We start from the raw sequence: 16,188 nt of genomic DNA on the forward strand, positions 1-16,188 counted from the left end.
GACCCAAGCACCATTATCAAACTAGTGGAATTCTGCCCACATAAATGTCAGCTACAGTGCTTTTACAGCTCTTCAGCTTAGTGACTGTCAGTATAACAAATGGATTTAAACACTCTTTTGTTAATAGGAAATCCAACTGATTTCCTTAAACATTCCACAGAGAAATGGATGTTTCAAACTAGTTGTGGGTGGAAATAAGGCAGAGATTCAGGAAATGTCATGTTTTTATTCCCAGCAACCAGTTTCAAAACCTGTGGTTCCTAACTGAGCCATCCAATGTCTTAGTAGCTCACTGGGTAGAGGACCTGAGTCCAGCCTCTCTGTGTTTAGTGAGAGCACGGGGCTGGCAGTTTTAGTGTCCTACCTCATAATAACCTCAAATCCAAGAAGCCTCAGCATTTAAGATTGTCTGTTTAGTGGACTGTTAGGAGATTCAGCAGCTTCAGAAGCGTTAGAACACATCAAAAAGCAACAGGTGTACGTTTTTTGGCTTTCTAAATGAATTTCAGGCTCTCACTGATACAAAGCTTTCTCTGTTTGTCTTCTTATTTAATTATTAAGCTTGGTATTTCTCAAGAAAGGAAGTTTCTGTTTCTAGCTAGCTCTACTCATAAAACCATACCACCCAAAATGGAAAATACAAACAGCTAAGACAATCTGTCCTTTACATACCTGCGATCCTGGAAAGAAGCCATCATCTTTTGTCCGCATACTCTCCAAACCCTGATCACCTTCTGGCTCCACACTTACATCCTCACTTAGCATTTCATCTGCTTTCTCAATAATCTCTCGTACCTGTTCTACGAATGAGTCTCTCTCGGTTGCTAAAATAAACTCATTTTGCACCTGTAAAGAGAACAAAGCAACAATAATCTTCCACAAATTATTTCAAAACAATGTATTGAATAACCATAATTTACTCTTGGTGTTACTGTTCCTATGCACAAGATAAAGATGGCAATACCTCAGAGAAAAAGAATTGTTTCTAAAAATTATCCCCAGCACAGAAGTGTTTGCCCTGGTTTATTCTTTGCTGTGGAACAACAGTCAGTCTTGCTTCTTCATCAGACTGTCACCTCAATCTTTGCTAAGCACAGTGAAATTTAGAATTAGCAGCCTTATCTTATTGCAGTTCCTCCTATCTAATGTAATGTACATTTCAGTTGAGAACAACAGCAAAAGACTCAAAGCTGAAGTTTAAATTTTAAAGATCTAGCACTGTTTGCTCTTAGAAAAGCAAACAGAATATGTTTAACCTGGCCCTTTCAGAAAGTTGTTTGCAGTGTTTCAAAAAACGAGACTGCAAAAAAACAAAAGCAGGTTTACTTAATAAAACCACAATTCTAAGGTAAAAGCTGACACAAATTTTCACATGAACTGAACATACAATATTAATTGCCAATTTGTTATACGACTGTGCCCAGAGTTTCTGGTTGTGCTTGCATACCAGTAAGGTGAGCACATGCCGTGCTACATGGAAGAGCAATTCTGAAACACAAATGAGAAAATAAGACTGCTTATATTACTACTGTGATTAAGACTGGATTCCATTCTTCATCTCTCAAACATATCTTACCATAATTGAAGCTATTTCCTCAGGATTGTCACCATCCAAATCAAATTTGAAAGTAACCATTTTCCGATTGTGTGTCTCTAGCTGGCATTCCACTACCCGATCACCTTTATTTGAAACCTAAAGCAAAGAAAACAATAGTTCAAAACCAAAAGCATGAGCATCTAAGACTTTTGCTTTAAAGCTCATAGAGACAAACCAACAGTACTGGTCTAATACAAATACGTTCTCTCCTTCCAGCCTAATAAATGGTGCCATATACAGCATCATCTTTTCTGAGGATATATCAAATATTCTGCAATAGGCTGTGGGATCACTGGTGGCTAAACAAGTCAATTTTGCCATATCTAATGCTACAAAAAGCTCTTAATAGATGATGTTTTGAATGCTGAGTCCAGAAGCAGAAGATAGCTTGTAGGCTTTGGGCAGGGCAGGGGGGCACAGAACAAGACCACAGAACGCACACATTCCTCAAAGGAAAAGAAACTTTTTGAAGCTCAAAAAAGGCATCATCACTACCAAACTGTCACTAAATAAAAAATACTCACATTTAGAATTCTCAGTTTTGGCCTAGCAGTCTTCTCATGGCGAGAGCGACTGCGGACAGATCTCCGCATATGACGTTTAGTAGTCCTCCCTTCGTGCCTTCCGCTAGAGGCTGGAACATTCTCATTGCCATCACTCAATCCTGAAGCAACATCAGAATGCGCACTAAAAGAAAAAAAAAAAAAAGCAACTTCACATTAGTATCCATGCACTCCATAACTGCAACAATACAGTCTACCCTGCCAGGTGGTATTCTTTTCTGCATAACAGTAGATGTCTGTTAATCACATAGTAGGGGAGAAGAGTCCTGTCAACACTTAAGGTTGCTTGAATAGTAATTCTAATAGTAATTATTTAGCTACATATGTCTTGCAAGCTGAGTTGTACGAATTTATCTTCTGAATATGTTTTTAAGCTATTTGGAGTTGAGTTCTGTTTAAGTGCCAAAAGGACAGAAAAACATCCCTTATGATCCATTTGACATGACAAAAAAGGATTAGAAGTTAAATCACTTACTCCCTCCAAACCCTGCTGTAAATCAAAACTTACTCCACCTCTCATAAGCCTATTTTTCCTCTAGGAAGTTTATTTCATCACATCCCCAAGAACACTCTCAGTGGAAAAAAAAAAAAAAAATCCTTGGTGAAAAAAAGATACCTAAAGATCATCCAAGGAAGAATAATTAACACATGAAATTGAAATTCAGTTTGGTGAAAAGAAAACAATGCTTACCTATCCATAGAGGAAGCCAAAGGGGTAGACTGAGCAGGCTGTGTTGCTGGAAGGGTCTCTGAAGGAGCAGTCTGTGAGACTCCCTGAGTACCCTATGGATAGAAACCTACATCAAGAACCCCTACAAAGAACACCATTCCTTTTCAAGTAACCCAGTAGTCGTCAATGTTTCCTCCCAAATCAGTTGTAAAGCTAAAAGCACTCCCCGTCACCTGGGGAGGGGTAGGGAGAGGAAATCAGCCATCCTTTCTACTGCTATGTGTCACTACAGTTTGCCATGCAGCCACAGTCTTTATAACGGAATGTGCAAAAAAGGCAAGCCAATGCAGCACACAGACAATTCAAATTCTCCCTAGCAAGAATGACGCTGCAGAGAACAGGCATAACAAGAGATTCTCAAAGGCTGTCGGTTGCAGTTTGTCTTTGATATGGCAAAAATATTCTACAGTACTAGCAAGAAGTGAAGTGTTAACAGGTTTTTGCCTGCAGGATGCACACTCACTTCCCAACAGAACAGCCAGTGGCAACAAGGTCCCCACATTGGCATGACATTCTGCTGTAAGAAAAAGGTCATTTGAAATATTAATTTCAGACTGAAGACAAGCATGGAAGGGATTAGTTCCCCACACACACACATTGTTGCATAATTCAAACACCCTAAATGTATTGTTACATTAGATTCAACATATTTACCTCCAACGCTGCTTGCTGTGAGGAGGCAGATGAGGCCTGTTGTGCCAAACTCACTGTAGGCTGGGGCACTTGAACCTGTCCTCCTAGGCTGCCCATGGGAACTAAAACGTTCTGCTCCACATACGGCTGCACAGCGGGAGCAAGATAGCCTGGCTGAGCCATTGCATCTGTGGGTAAGGGAGGGGACAGCACAGCAGAAGGAATGCTAACAGAGGCCACAGCAGAGGAAGATGCAACATTCGAGTCCCCTGGGTACTGAGGCGGCAGCCGAGATGGGAAGCCCTGTAACAGAAATAAGGGAATTAAGTCAGTGAATGTCAGAGCTAATTAGGTAATGAGAGCAAAGAAAAAAAAAGTATCCGTTTCAGGGGCATGTTCCAACCTTCTGTACTTGTTCAGGCATTCCCAAAATCTTCCCAGAGAAACAGAGCAAACCGCTCACATAGCCAAAGCTCAACCTGCAAGTCAGCATGCTTGAACAAGCAAATTCCCACTCAAAGTTCCAAGTCTTAGGCAAAACAATCTTCATCTCCCAACTCTCGCGGTTGCCTATTTGGCTTAGTATTTTAAGGCCTGAGACTTGAACTGAGTTTGAAGAATTTTCAGGCTGAACAGTTACTGCTCAGATGATGTTACGCAACTGCTGCTGATTCTTGAGACTAATAGCAAAAACACTCCTGCGTTCTTCCTGTCCTCTTGTGATGAGCTGACCCAGGAACCAAGGAACATTCCTACACTGTTTCTGTTCTACAGCATCCTTATAATCCCAGTACAGAATTTCTACATCTACACAATTTTTGTTCTAGAAGAACAATCATATGCTAAGTCACTATTTTTGTCACTATTCAGATTGCCATTTTTACAGTCATCACACAAAGTAGCTGAAGCAGTCTGTGCCCAGTCTTGCATTTCATGACTAGCATCAGGTACTTACGTGACATTCAAGATCCATGCCGTCTGATGTATTTCTAGAAAATCCATGTCCGTCATCCCCCCCCACCCCTTCCCAGACTTGGAATGAAATACTGACATTACTGAATATGCTGCCATTGATTTTCTTTCCAACACGCATCTCATTTTAAAAATTACAATTCCCCCCCTCTCCCCCCAGTTGACAGATCTCTTGTATATATAGCTGTTCTCTTTCACACAGTGATTGAAACACTGGACAAACACAAGTCCTGCACTATGATTCTGTCATTTTAGACAAATTCCATTGCCAAATCTGAAAAGCTCAAAATGCCAGGGTGTCCAAGGAGTGGTTAGGGGTTTGTTTTTTTCCCCTCCTTAAAATGGTCCTTTACCACACAACAGAATTCATCTTGGTGGCTTAATGGCTCTCTTATGAGAAGTCAGTTGGCCAGGGTACACCGTTCAGATCTGGTACCTTAGAGGAACAGGTAAAAATGTGGAGAAGAGCTCTGCTGGCTTGCAACAATACCTGGTAAAGAGCATCTCCAGCAGGAAGTGAAGCTTCAGCAGCTTGTCCAATGCTGACCGGCAATCCCACGGACTGGACAGCCGGCTGTAGGAGCTGTGGGAGAACCTGGCTGGGCAACTGAGCCACAGGCTGCATCAGTGTGGGAAGCTGGCTAGGGACAACAGTTGATCCTACAGGGACAGCGGTTGCTGCAGCAGACGTTGCCAGCGTGAGCAATGGCTGATTCATGCCAGCTGCCATTGAAATGGGCAGTGACTGGAAACCTGGCTGAGCCACTGACACATGAGGAGCTGCTACAGGCAACTGAGAGACTGAGAACTGGGGAACCATGGAAGTTGGCAAGGGCTGTCCCATGGGTAGAAAATGAGAGCCAATGGGGACTGATGGGGCAACTGAAGGCTGAGGGAGAGAAGGTGCTGCAACAGGTAATTGAGGCTCGCCTTGGATGATCGACACTGGTTGGGAAACAGGAAGCTGGGGAGGTAAAGAAAATAGAGATAGATATTTTTTTTTTAAAGCAGGGTTGCAGAAAGCAGAGTTTTTACACATTAGTCAAAGAAAGAATTATTCAAGTTACAGCACTCTGTTAAAGTGGGTAGGGAGCACAGTTGGCAGAGTGGCTGGGAAGTTGGCTGGAGTTCCAAAAGGTCCTCACTTCGCAACACTTCCCCTGAAGAACTCAACAGGCTCTTGAAACAGACACCCACAGAGGGTGAAAGAGCGACATTCAAACGCCCTGAAGCACTAACTTGTGCATAAACAGAATCCAATTCCCCTCAACTCTGTCCCCAGAGCCAAGCCTGCCTTTTTACAGGAAAGAAGTGCAAATCTCTCAACAAATCTGCCAGCTTTGGATATGGGGACTACAGCAACGGAGAACGAAAAGCCACTGTGCCAGCATTCAGAGAATGGCAGGGGATATGTCAATTAAAGCCAGCGAACGATGCAACTGGAAAGGCAGTTTAGATGAACAAGCAACAAAACAACAATTTTAAAAACAAAATCAAGGCTCACATGTTCAAGATAGAGATATGAGCCAAAATGAAGTAATACTCAGTAACAGAAGCTTCTTGACCAGGGAGTAAAGGAGAAGAACTGAATAAGAAAGATGACAGAGTGGAGAAGGCAGTCCTTACGGTTCACTACCTAAATAAGTGAACATGTTTTACCCACGTAATGGTGCAGAAGATAGACGTTGTATGGGAAGCAGAGAAATGACAAGTTCCTGAAAATCCATTCATAATGTACCATTCATCAATATGCTTCATTATATTTTTGACAATTTAATGATGTTTGTACACGGAAGTGCTATCTCTCCCTCAAATTACTCACGATGGCCACATGTGAAAGAAAGGGTTTCCAACACACTTTCCAACAAAATTGACAGTTTTAGTACACTAAGAATACTATTATCTGGATGAATGTTTTGGAACCATTAGAAAAGATGACAAAAGTGAAAGTAGCAGCATGTTGAATTTGCCAGCTGTGAAGAAGAAAAGTATCTTCTGCTAGAAAGAAGAATTTTGTTTACCTGTGTCCCAGCTGCTGCCTGAGGCATTGGCATAATCTGTGAAGTTTGAGTTTGAGAGACAGTTTGTGTGGGAGTGGCGCCAGCAGAAACTGACGACTGCTGCAGCTGGTATTGTCCAGGCTGTTGGGAAGAGGCTGGCTGCTGTGCATTCTGTAGTAGGGAAAAGAGGCAGAAGCTATTTTTTCCCCCAACAGAAGTTTTTAAAGCATATCCTATTTAAATTCTACTTTTTACTCCTTCATAAGTGACATCAGTGGTTCTTCTGAATACGCTGAGTCAATAAGATTTAGCAATTACTTATTAGCATTACTAATACAACTCCATTATCAGCCCCAAATCTTGCAACAGAATCATTTCACCTGTGAAAACAAGAATGAAGATTCTATGAAGGAAGAAAAGGCAGTTAAGAGAAGAGAATGTCGCAGAAGATAGTATTTCCAGTTAGAAGAAATCATGAGAATGAAGTCTGCCTGTCTAGACTTACGAATCCTGATATGCCTTTCCTTGAATGGGGGCCACCACTGCAAGCTCAGGTGGAAGTTGGGAAGGACAGACACATAAAAACAAGCATTAACATGATTCTAAAAATAATTTTCAGAAAGTCAATGAAATTAATCTCATAGCACATTAAATTTGGTGAGAACCAGAGGATTCCTTCGCTTTTGTCCAAAACCATGGGTTGAAGGCAGAACAGAGGTAGTCAATTGGTCTTAAAGAGTCATCAGAATCCTGTAAGTATTTTAGTCCTGGGCTTACGAACTGTGATCTTACCTGCTGAGTGTGTTGGGTGGGCTGGGATGGCACTGATGCACTGCTTGAGGCTGACTGGCCTTGCACCTGTGTCTGGAGGAGGAAAAAAAAAGACAGAGAATCAGCTTAAAAAAAAAACCCTGTGGTTTCTGCAGCAGGCAGTTAAAAATCTTTTCTGCCTGGAATGATCTGGTTACAATAGGTTTCTAGCTGTCATTTTGGACAAGCAGTCCTTTTGGCCAAATTCCATTACAACAACCAGAACAAAGCAGAGCAATCTGGAAAAGTACCAAACTCCATTTTAAGTCTTCCAAAACAACCAATACAGAAAGTCTTTGCAACCCACATGCCCCTCAACATGAGACAGATCAGCCTACCATCTGCTTCTTCCACTGGTGATGCTTTAAGAGCAGGGTGCCTTGGTATGATAACTGGAAATAGATGCATTAATTTTTACCTTTACATGTGTTCTAAACACAGTTAGGTGGGGGCATAGAAGGAGGCTAGAAGGAAATAAAACTGTTAAAAAAAGTCAAAGATATACAGAATTCTAGACCAATAACAAAGTACTTGGTACACATAAATGTCTTGAGTTCCCTTTGAGAGGCATGTCAAAATACAGGCTAGAAATTTCCAGACTCGCTACCATTCAAAGTCTACCAAAAACTGGATATTGAAGAATATGGGGGTTCATGTCCTAGCTAAGAGAGAATTTTTGAATAAGCAACGAAAAAAATGGATGAGTGGCATAGAAATGAATGTGGAAGATGTAGAGGAAAATGGAATGGATTTTCATTATTATTTTTGTGGCTGACATTTTTTGATCAGATCCCAGGGTTTTCATTATTGTTTTTCTGACAGTTGTATTTCTTTATGAGCTCCTGGGAGAAAACTAGACAAAGACCTCCAAATGAGTTCCCTGAGCCTGCACCACTTTGGTGAACTGCCTTTGTAAGAAACATATCTGGTGCATATGTATCATATCAGAAATACCTACTAAAATTCCTTAATGCTGTGATCATTCAGCTTGCAAAACCTTATAAAGAACAGGTTTATTAAAATTACATACTTTTTTAATTATAGAAACTTTGGAGAAAGCAGGCTGCCAATGAAAAGAACCATTTTTTTCTTTGCTGTTTTAGAAGCTTGAAGCCCTTATTGGCTAGGATCTAAACACCTCCTGTATCCCACTGCTGTAATATCTGTTCACATTGACTCAGTTTGTGCTTCAAATTCTGTTCTTTTAATGAATTCGATAAAAGAACCCAGAACTTACATTCTGTAAAATAATCATGATCCCTTACTGCGTTTTCCAAATGTATTTTACATCCATCAGAATTCACTTCCTGAATTTTAACAAAGGTGGTTTATGGAGAAACAATCCCCACAGTTTTCAAACTTCTTGTATAGCAGCTTCACTCCACAAGTTCTCAACCACAGCACAGAAATTGCTATCTATTAGACTAGTGATTAAAGCTGTTTCAGGTTTAATAAAAGACCTTCATTATCCCATATAGAAAGCCTTAAATACTTAGTTCTTGATCTCACCACGAAAAAGCAAAGACTGTCCTCCAGTTCCATCACACAAATCCCAAAATTGCTAATACTCCAATAACTAAAGTATCAGACAACCCCTAATTCCAAGAACAGAAGGAGTAAGAGAGAAGTCTACTTAAAAGTAAATCCTCTCTTTTCACAAAAAAATTATGAGAAGTTTCAGACTACAAGTGCAGGCACAATGTATATACATACACACCTCACAATCACAGCGCACAAATGCGTTACTGACTATTGCAAGTGCAAATACTATATGTGCTGATAAAATATGTACCTCCAAACTAAGCTTCAGGCCTCAAATTTTGCTTTTTAAAAGGACACCATATTCCAGGCTTATAAGGAAGCAATACCTTTTAGTTGTTTGTGCCACTAATTTACTACTGAGATTGTTTAATTTCTTTAATGATCCTGCAAGTACACTTTCCAAGTTCATGTACACATACATAATATAGCTCCTTGCATTCCTCTCTTCTCACTTTTTCCCCCCTGAGCCTAGAAAGAGCTCTTGCAGTTTGGACAGTCACCAAATTAACCTTGTTGTTGTCTAATAAAACATTATTCATACAAAAGTTCAACTCCAAATAACACATTCTCATTAAATGGCTAAGGAACAGCAACAAAAATACGAAGCAAGATTTACTATCGCTGCTGATTCAAACTGTGGAGGAGATACATTTCATTAAACCCATTGTTTAAAAGCCAATTTGGTACTCCAGCTATCTCTTGCCAAAAGAACAACTAGTCCCAGGAGGTACACTGACTATTTGTTACCCTTAACGCAAAAGCCCTACCAATATTTCACTTGAAGCTGAACATAGACCAAATGGTTGCCAATGCCTCATTATTTCATTGCAACCTGGTTTGTTAAAGAGATCCTAATATACTACTGACTTGGTGGAAAGACACCCCCATGAATGCTAACGCTTAGAACCACTTGGAGCAAGTCCAAGAGCAAGGCTCCCCTTTAAGTGCAAGGTATGACTTATAAAAAGCAGAGAAATTCTGGAAGGGTTTGCTCCTGTAACCTGAGGATAGAGTGCAGGTGGTCCTGATGAAAGCGAGGTGGACAAGGCCTGCTGAGTCGAGGCTCCCTGGGGGAAGCAGATGAAGAGCTGCGACTCTTGCAATACCTTCTGAGGCAGCTGAACAATGGGCAATGAGAAGTCTGAACCAAAAGCAGAAGATGACCCCCCTGTAGGAGGAGGAGACTGGAAATCGCCAGTATCAGAGGAAGTCAGCTGTGAGGAATCACTGGAGTATTCCGGGCTTCCTTCCAGCCAGCTCCACCTGGCAGAGCCCCCTCTGGGACCTGCTAACTCAGGACCAAGATAGTTACACTGCTCCTCTGTCACAGGCTGAAGCCGACCGTGCGACCCTATGCCTTGAGTGGATTCCTCTTGACTGGTCTCCATAGAGCCCCGGCGACTTCTGTAGACCCGCTGGGGTAAAACTGCCCCTTCTGCTGAAGCAGAAGTCGGTGTGTGCACATGGAACTCAAAGACACAGCTCGCTCTGCCATCACTACTGTGAGAGAGCACAGCCGGGGCAGAGTGTGGAACAAATACCTGGTGGAACGTCATCTGAGCAGGATCTGCACTCAGAGGAGCTGAAACACTGGATAATGGAGAAAGGGGACCCATCCCAGAATCCAGCCTCAGGTTCTGAACATGTCTTGCCAGGTATGTTTGCCCCAATTGAAAGTCGAACACAGAGCTTTGTGGAGGACCACCTTGCCCATGGTTTGACTCAGAGACCTGCTTCAAATGTTGTTCAGTCGCATGAGAGTTATAAGCTACTTGATCATACTGCTCCGATACCTGTGATGGATAGTGCATGCCCACCAAATATACAGCTTCTGGATGCATTCTGTAGTGAGCATCCTCTGGAGGTGTTGGTCCAGATCTATAGTCACTGTGGACAGGAGCTGGCTCAAACACGGGATTAACTTGCACATGCAGAGGCTCTCCAGCGACTCTCTGAGCTGCTGTGCCCAGCATAACGAATGCCTCTGGTGTCCAATTGGTGGGACTACCACCAGGTGGAACTAAACTCTGGCCAGTCTTCAGCAATGGCTGGAAGTGGCAAGTTTGGGCTTCCAAAAATGAAGTGCTCTTGCGCCGCTGAGCAACTGCCACCTTCGGCGGGCAGACAGGTGGTGGCGAGAAAGACACCGGCCGTTCATGAACGGTTGGGAAAAATATCTGGGAATCTGGGAACGTTGGTGTTCCCCCACGCGGATGCTGAGGCTGTATTGACATGAACAAGACAAGTAATTCATACATTAAAAGTGAAAGCACATCAACATGCACAGTTCACTAGGCAGTTCTGTGAAGTAACTTTATAGAATGACTACTCAATCAATTCATGGTCAAAAACATACATTACTTAGGAAATTTAGGTGAGTCGTAAATATCCATTAAATACATCCATGGCAGGCATAGCTACAAAATGGAAAAATTTGCTTGTGTTAGAGCTGCTTTTCCAGTCCAATTCCAATAATTCACAAGAATAAAACAGCTTTGCTCCTGACAATGGAATGAGGTTTATTGTCATGGGCTATCCACTGTGATCAGGACTTGAAATCCAATCAAACCCCTGAGGTTACTGCCATATGGGGAATACGAAAATTCAGAACTTGAGAGCAGCAACAATGCAGAGCCTCTAGTTTGCACTTAGAAGATAAAATGATGTTAAATCTTAGTATTATCCAACACAAAAACCACAGTGCTAGCGTCCTGTATGCTATCCAAAGAGCTAAAGAGAAACCTTTTGAGACAAAACAGAACCATTCCAGCCCACAGATGGAAAAAAAAAAAAAAAAAGTATGATAAAACTGCAGAGCCTCTGGATTCTGCCAAAGTTGATCATCTCTTTTAATCCCTTTGATCACTTTTTGATCATACCTTTTCACATGGAAAATTAGCACTCACTGAAACAAACCTAACTCTTGCCTGGACAATAAAACATTCACAAGTTTAGTAACAGCAGAGGCCTCAGGCAATTCCACTCCATCTGATGTACTACTTCAGATGAGGCTCATCTTATTTAAGATTTATAGGTAAAATCTCACTAAAGAGAGTTCTATGTAAGAATACCAAACAATTTAGTAATTCTGCATATTTTCATCTCTGCCTACAGTATGCAGAGAATGTATTATCTACCCTAAAGGGAAAATAAAATTGCAAGAGTCAATAGCAAATATACTGTCTTTAAAGACAGATGGCACTTATGACTTTTTCAAGTTGCTGTTTCCATGTTGTTCTTTCTCCCCAACCCCTTTTTTCCAGAAAAGCAGCAGCAAATTTCCATATTGATCAATACTAACAAGAAGGTCCTACAGGATGAAGAACTCTCCCCATGTTCTGAAAACTGGTTCCACTTAATTTATAAAGAAATGTTTCTCAAGGGTTTTTTTGTGTAAATTGAAGCCCAAAACTGAAAAGACACTACCTCCTGTCTTGCAAGCTATCTTGCATCTGACGTTGAGAAACACAAAACCATGGCTTCTTCCCATCAAAAAGCAGCTGAAGTGGCATTTCCGATTAAAACCTACACAAAAATCCTCAAAAGTATTCATACTCTGAATTTCTAGTATCACTAGCACTGCTAGCCAAAGCTTTTAGAATAACTAGCCACAGCAACCAAGCTTTAAAAGCTGGTTGTTTTGTGCGGAGCTTACTTAACATTCAATACTTGCTTAGAAGTCGGAAAATAAAAAGCTGGTCTTCTGACTTAAGGGGATAAGGACTAGTCTTCCCCTTACCTTCTGTGGTACAACTGGGTAATTTACATTTATGCTATACTATAATACAAAAAAAAAAAAAGGTCAGCTACTGTTTGATAATGTTTAAGTGTACTGCTTCTCAAAAAAAAAAAAATTAAAAAAAAAAAATCAACATTCCAGCAGCACAGTATAAGGAATCAACTCTTCATTTCTCATTTTCTCATTTTAAAAATGCCCAAAGCCCAGGATGTATTTAATGATAACTTATCTTACTGTGCTAGGAGGCAAATGGTAACACATACAGGACTGACAGAGAGGGAGGGCAGGCTGGAGCGTCGATGCTTGCGTGGAGAGGCAGAGTGCATGGGCAGGACACTTTCCAGGGCTTTAGAAAGCTTTTCTGCAAAGGTTTCTTCAGGGACAGTCCGAAGGTAGAAAGGAGAAAGAGGTGCAGACAACGCTGGTGGTGGGGTGCAAGGAGCACTGAGAGGGATGCAGGACATAGAGGGAAGAGCAGGAAGGTGGGGGACACAAACTGACATGCTACGACCACGTTGAGGCTAAAGGAGGAAAACAAAAGTTAAGAATTGAACACTTAAAAAAAAATGAATAACAAAACCAGCAAAAACTATAATGAGGTAGAAAAGAAATGCAGACATACAATGAGAGGTCCAATACTGACTAATATGCGAGCAAGAAGATATGAGAATGTTGAATGAATGCCAACACACACTAGAAACAGGTTATGAGCACCTCTGAGGACCCAAGTTTGCCTTAGGTTACTGAGCAGTGTGGGAAGTTCCCCAATACCCTTACAAGAAGCATGTGGAGGGCAGAACAGACAGGAGAGAATGTTTTCTCTGGGGCCACTGATGCAGCTCATACTGTGTGTACTCTCAGCATCTGGTAGTCTGACAAATTAAAAAAACCTAAACAGATACTGATGAGCTTTCAAACATTCATTCTTAGTTTAGTGAGTGGATGTGTGTTTACACATATCACCTCACCCAGTGTCTCTGCTTGGGCACCTCCCTGCCTGAATTAAGTGGACTAACTGTATGCAGCTGGCTCTTTGTTAATTAAAATATTACCACAAAAATTTAAACATTACACATTCTACAACATGAGCTGTAGAAAAAAGTTGGTTTAATGTGCGGAGAATTCAGTAAAATTAGTCTTAGACAAGCATTTTCCAGATGCTGGGCCAATAAAAGCATCAGGATTTTGTAATCTTGCCTCAATCCAGAAGGCCATAGGTCAAAATCCAACCAAACTGGAAGAATCAGAATTAGGTTTTGGAGTGGGGCATTTTTGGTTGGTTTTTTTTTTGTTATTGCTTTTTTGGTGTGGTGTGTTTTGTTGTGAGGGTTTTTTTAAGTGAATGGAAAGATAATGTTTAAAAGATGCAGTCTTCAGCTGCAAGTTTTCCTTCTTTTAATGGTATATGCCTCTTATGGATGTAATCCACAGTTTCTTAAAATAACTGAAATCAAATACAGACCTCCAGGGAAAAATCCTCAAGATATCCAGTGAAGATCTGATTTTAAAGATTTCTGATGTCAGACTGCTCAAAAAAATGGGAGAGGCATAAGGGAACTCAAAGGGTTAAATAAATATTTTACCCAAAATCTTCATCAGTTCCAAGGCAGGACTAGTTATATATGTTATGCCTGACTAATTTATCTAAACTGTTCAGGAACAACTCCAGTGATGGGGACTGCAGCACTTAACTGTCCGTGTTGGTTAAAAAAAAAACACCTTCCCAAACAGTAATTCCATGCTGCAATTTAGGCATATTATTTCTTATTCTATCTGACAACAATGCTGTGGTCTGATTAGCCTCCTCCTATTTTACAGCAGCCTTCACAGCTTTCTCTCTCCTCAAACTTATCTTTCATAGGCTCAGCTTCACCATTTCAGTCTTCCCACATAAACCTTGTTTTCTTTATTTCTGGTGGGGGGGTTTGTCACTCTCCTCTGAATTCTCTCCCAATTCACCCTCAAATTCACTCAAGCAGGGTGTCCAGGACAGACCTACCAATGGCCAAGAGCAGAAGAACTATTTCATATAATGTTTGCCTTTTTCACAACAGCATGATGTTTTTGACCATGTCCATCCTGTGGTCCAATGTAATCCCTGACTTTTTTCTCTTTTTTTTTTTGGCAGAATAGCTGCCTAGTCAGTTGTTGCTCATCCTCTACTTGTGTAGGTGATAATTCCTGTTTAAGCATGAACTTTGTTCTTGCCCTGATTAAACTACATTCTATTTCTTTTTAAGGCCATTTCTCCAGTTGCCAGTATCATTTTGACTTGCCATTTTGTTCTACTCCACTCTGTCAACCTCCTGGTACCACTGTCATCGTCCTAGAGCATGAGCACATTTTAGCAGTGAACTAAGCAGCTTAACTATACCTCTATCATATGCTTGTTCTCCCGTCACCTCTCAAAAGATTATCATCTTTCAACGTGGAAGCTAGCCATCCCAAGACAGTGAAATGGCTTCTGGTCCAATATATGCCCACACATCAAAATATGGCTTACCCAGAACAAGAGCTTATTTAGAGGGATTAAAAGCTCATTTGATCAAGGACTAGCAGTACCACATGCTTCGGGTTAAGTGTCTTTGAAAAAGATGGAGACGCTTTGCTTGTGAGTGAAACCAGAACGTTTTCCAAAAAGCTAGTAACACCAACATTCTGTAATAAAAGCCTACATCCACAGGCACCAAAAAAAGTGAGGACCCTCGGTCTTAAGTGTCACATCTTCTCCCTTATGGTATTACTACATTATACCATAATGTCTCTGCCTCAGGCTCAGATTTTTATTTGTGTAAAAAAACAAGCAACAAGGGAACCACTGAAGACGATATTAACAGTAGCAGAGTTCTACTCCAGAGTTAGAATAGATTTCTGCATACTCTCATACTCAGATCTAAAAACATACCAGGGAAAAAAACATACCAAAATAAAAGGCCAACACAAATGAACATAGTAGGAAAAGTATTTGTGCCCAGTGCAGACTTTCCAGGGAAAAGGAATACGCATGGCAACTGATGAGCAAATCAACACAAGCTAGAAATAAAACTGGGAACAAGGGTGTGGGGTCTTTTCAGTCTGGAGTTCTCACATGCAGCATTCTATAAGTTAAAAAATCTTACCTGCAGAATCTGTAATCAAAGCCTCACAGAACACACACAGCAATTTCATACTTATACAGTAGCTCAAATTATTCTAATCCCTTCTTCAAATCAAACCAACAGCTTGATCCCTAGTAACTTCATATATACATACATACACCACCTTCCCGAGTGAGATTAAGTGCTTACTTCCATAATATAGTCTTGTTCTGAGGATGTTACTTCCATCCATAAAAAAACCTAACCCATCATTCTGCTTAAGTACACTCAAGATATAAAATAAAAGCTTTAAAGACAAATATGCCCTTGCATATTTTAGTCCCCCGTCGTCCCCCCCCAAGACTCAGTCACCTCGCAAAAATAGCCCATTAACTACTCCCATGTGGGATTTGTATCACATGCAAAACAAAACATACATGGAAGATTGCCTGGCAGACTTTTCTCTCACCTTTCAAGAGAAATACAAAATCAAGTAATTCCATGCATTTGCCATACTGTAAATTC

At 40.9% G+C, this 16,188-nt stretch overlaps 2 protein-coding genes across 12 annotated transcripts in view; one reads left to right on the top strand and one right to left on the bottom strand.

Annotated features, from left to right (window-relative positions):
- NINJ2 (ninjurin 2) overlaps positions 1 to 16,188 on the top strand; it is a 307,674-nt gene that overhangs the window by 149,184 nt on the left and 142,302 nt on the right. The window lies entirely within an intron of this gene.
- Positions 1 to 16,188, bottom strand: part of WNK1 (WNK lysine deficient protein kinase 1) — a 107,348-nt gene that overhangs the window by 26,174 nt on the left and 64,986 nt on the right. For 6 of the 11 annotated variants that reach the window (XM_049822625.1, XM_049822626.1, XM_049822624.1 and 3 more), the window contains exons 9-17: positions 10,641 to 11,069; positions 7,288 to 7,359; positions 6,517 to 6,666; positions 4,986 to 5,459; positions 3,545 to 3,826; positions 2,852 to 2,943; positions 2,122 to 2,284; positions 1,577 to 1,693; positions 673 to 846 (exon numbers count right to left, since the gene is read on the bottom strand). In XM_049822625.1, coding sequence (XP_049678582.1) covers positions 673 to 846; positions 1,577 to 1,693; positions 2,122 to 2,284; positions 2,852 to 2,943; positions 3,545 to 3,826; positions 4,986 to 5,459; positions 6,517 to 6,666; positions 7,288 to 7,359; positions 10,641 to 11,069 — 1,953 coding nt within the window. Of the gene's footprint in view, positions 1 to 672; positions 847 to 1,576; positions 1,694 to 2,121; positions 2,285 to 2,851; positions 2,944 to 3,544; positions 3,827 to 4,985; positions 5,460 to 6,516; positions 6,667 to 7,287; positions 7,360 to 9,848; positions 11,070 to 16,188 lie in introns of all 11 variants that reach the window. The other 5 variants (XM_049822620.1, XM_049822627.1, XM_049822628.1 and 2 more) reach the window with 5 other exon arrangements.

This window comes from Accipiter gentilis, chromosome 18 (genome assembly GCF_929443795.1).
Source record: "Accipiter gentilis chromosome 18, bAccGen1.1, whole genome shotgun sequence".
NCBI classification, from domain to species: domain Eukaryota; kingdom Metazoa; phylum Chordata; class Aves; order Accipitriformes; family Accipitridae; genus Astur; species Astur gentilis.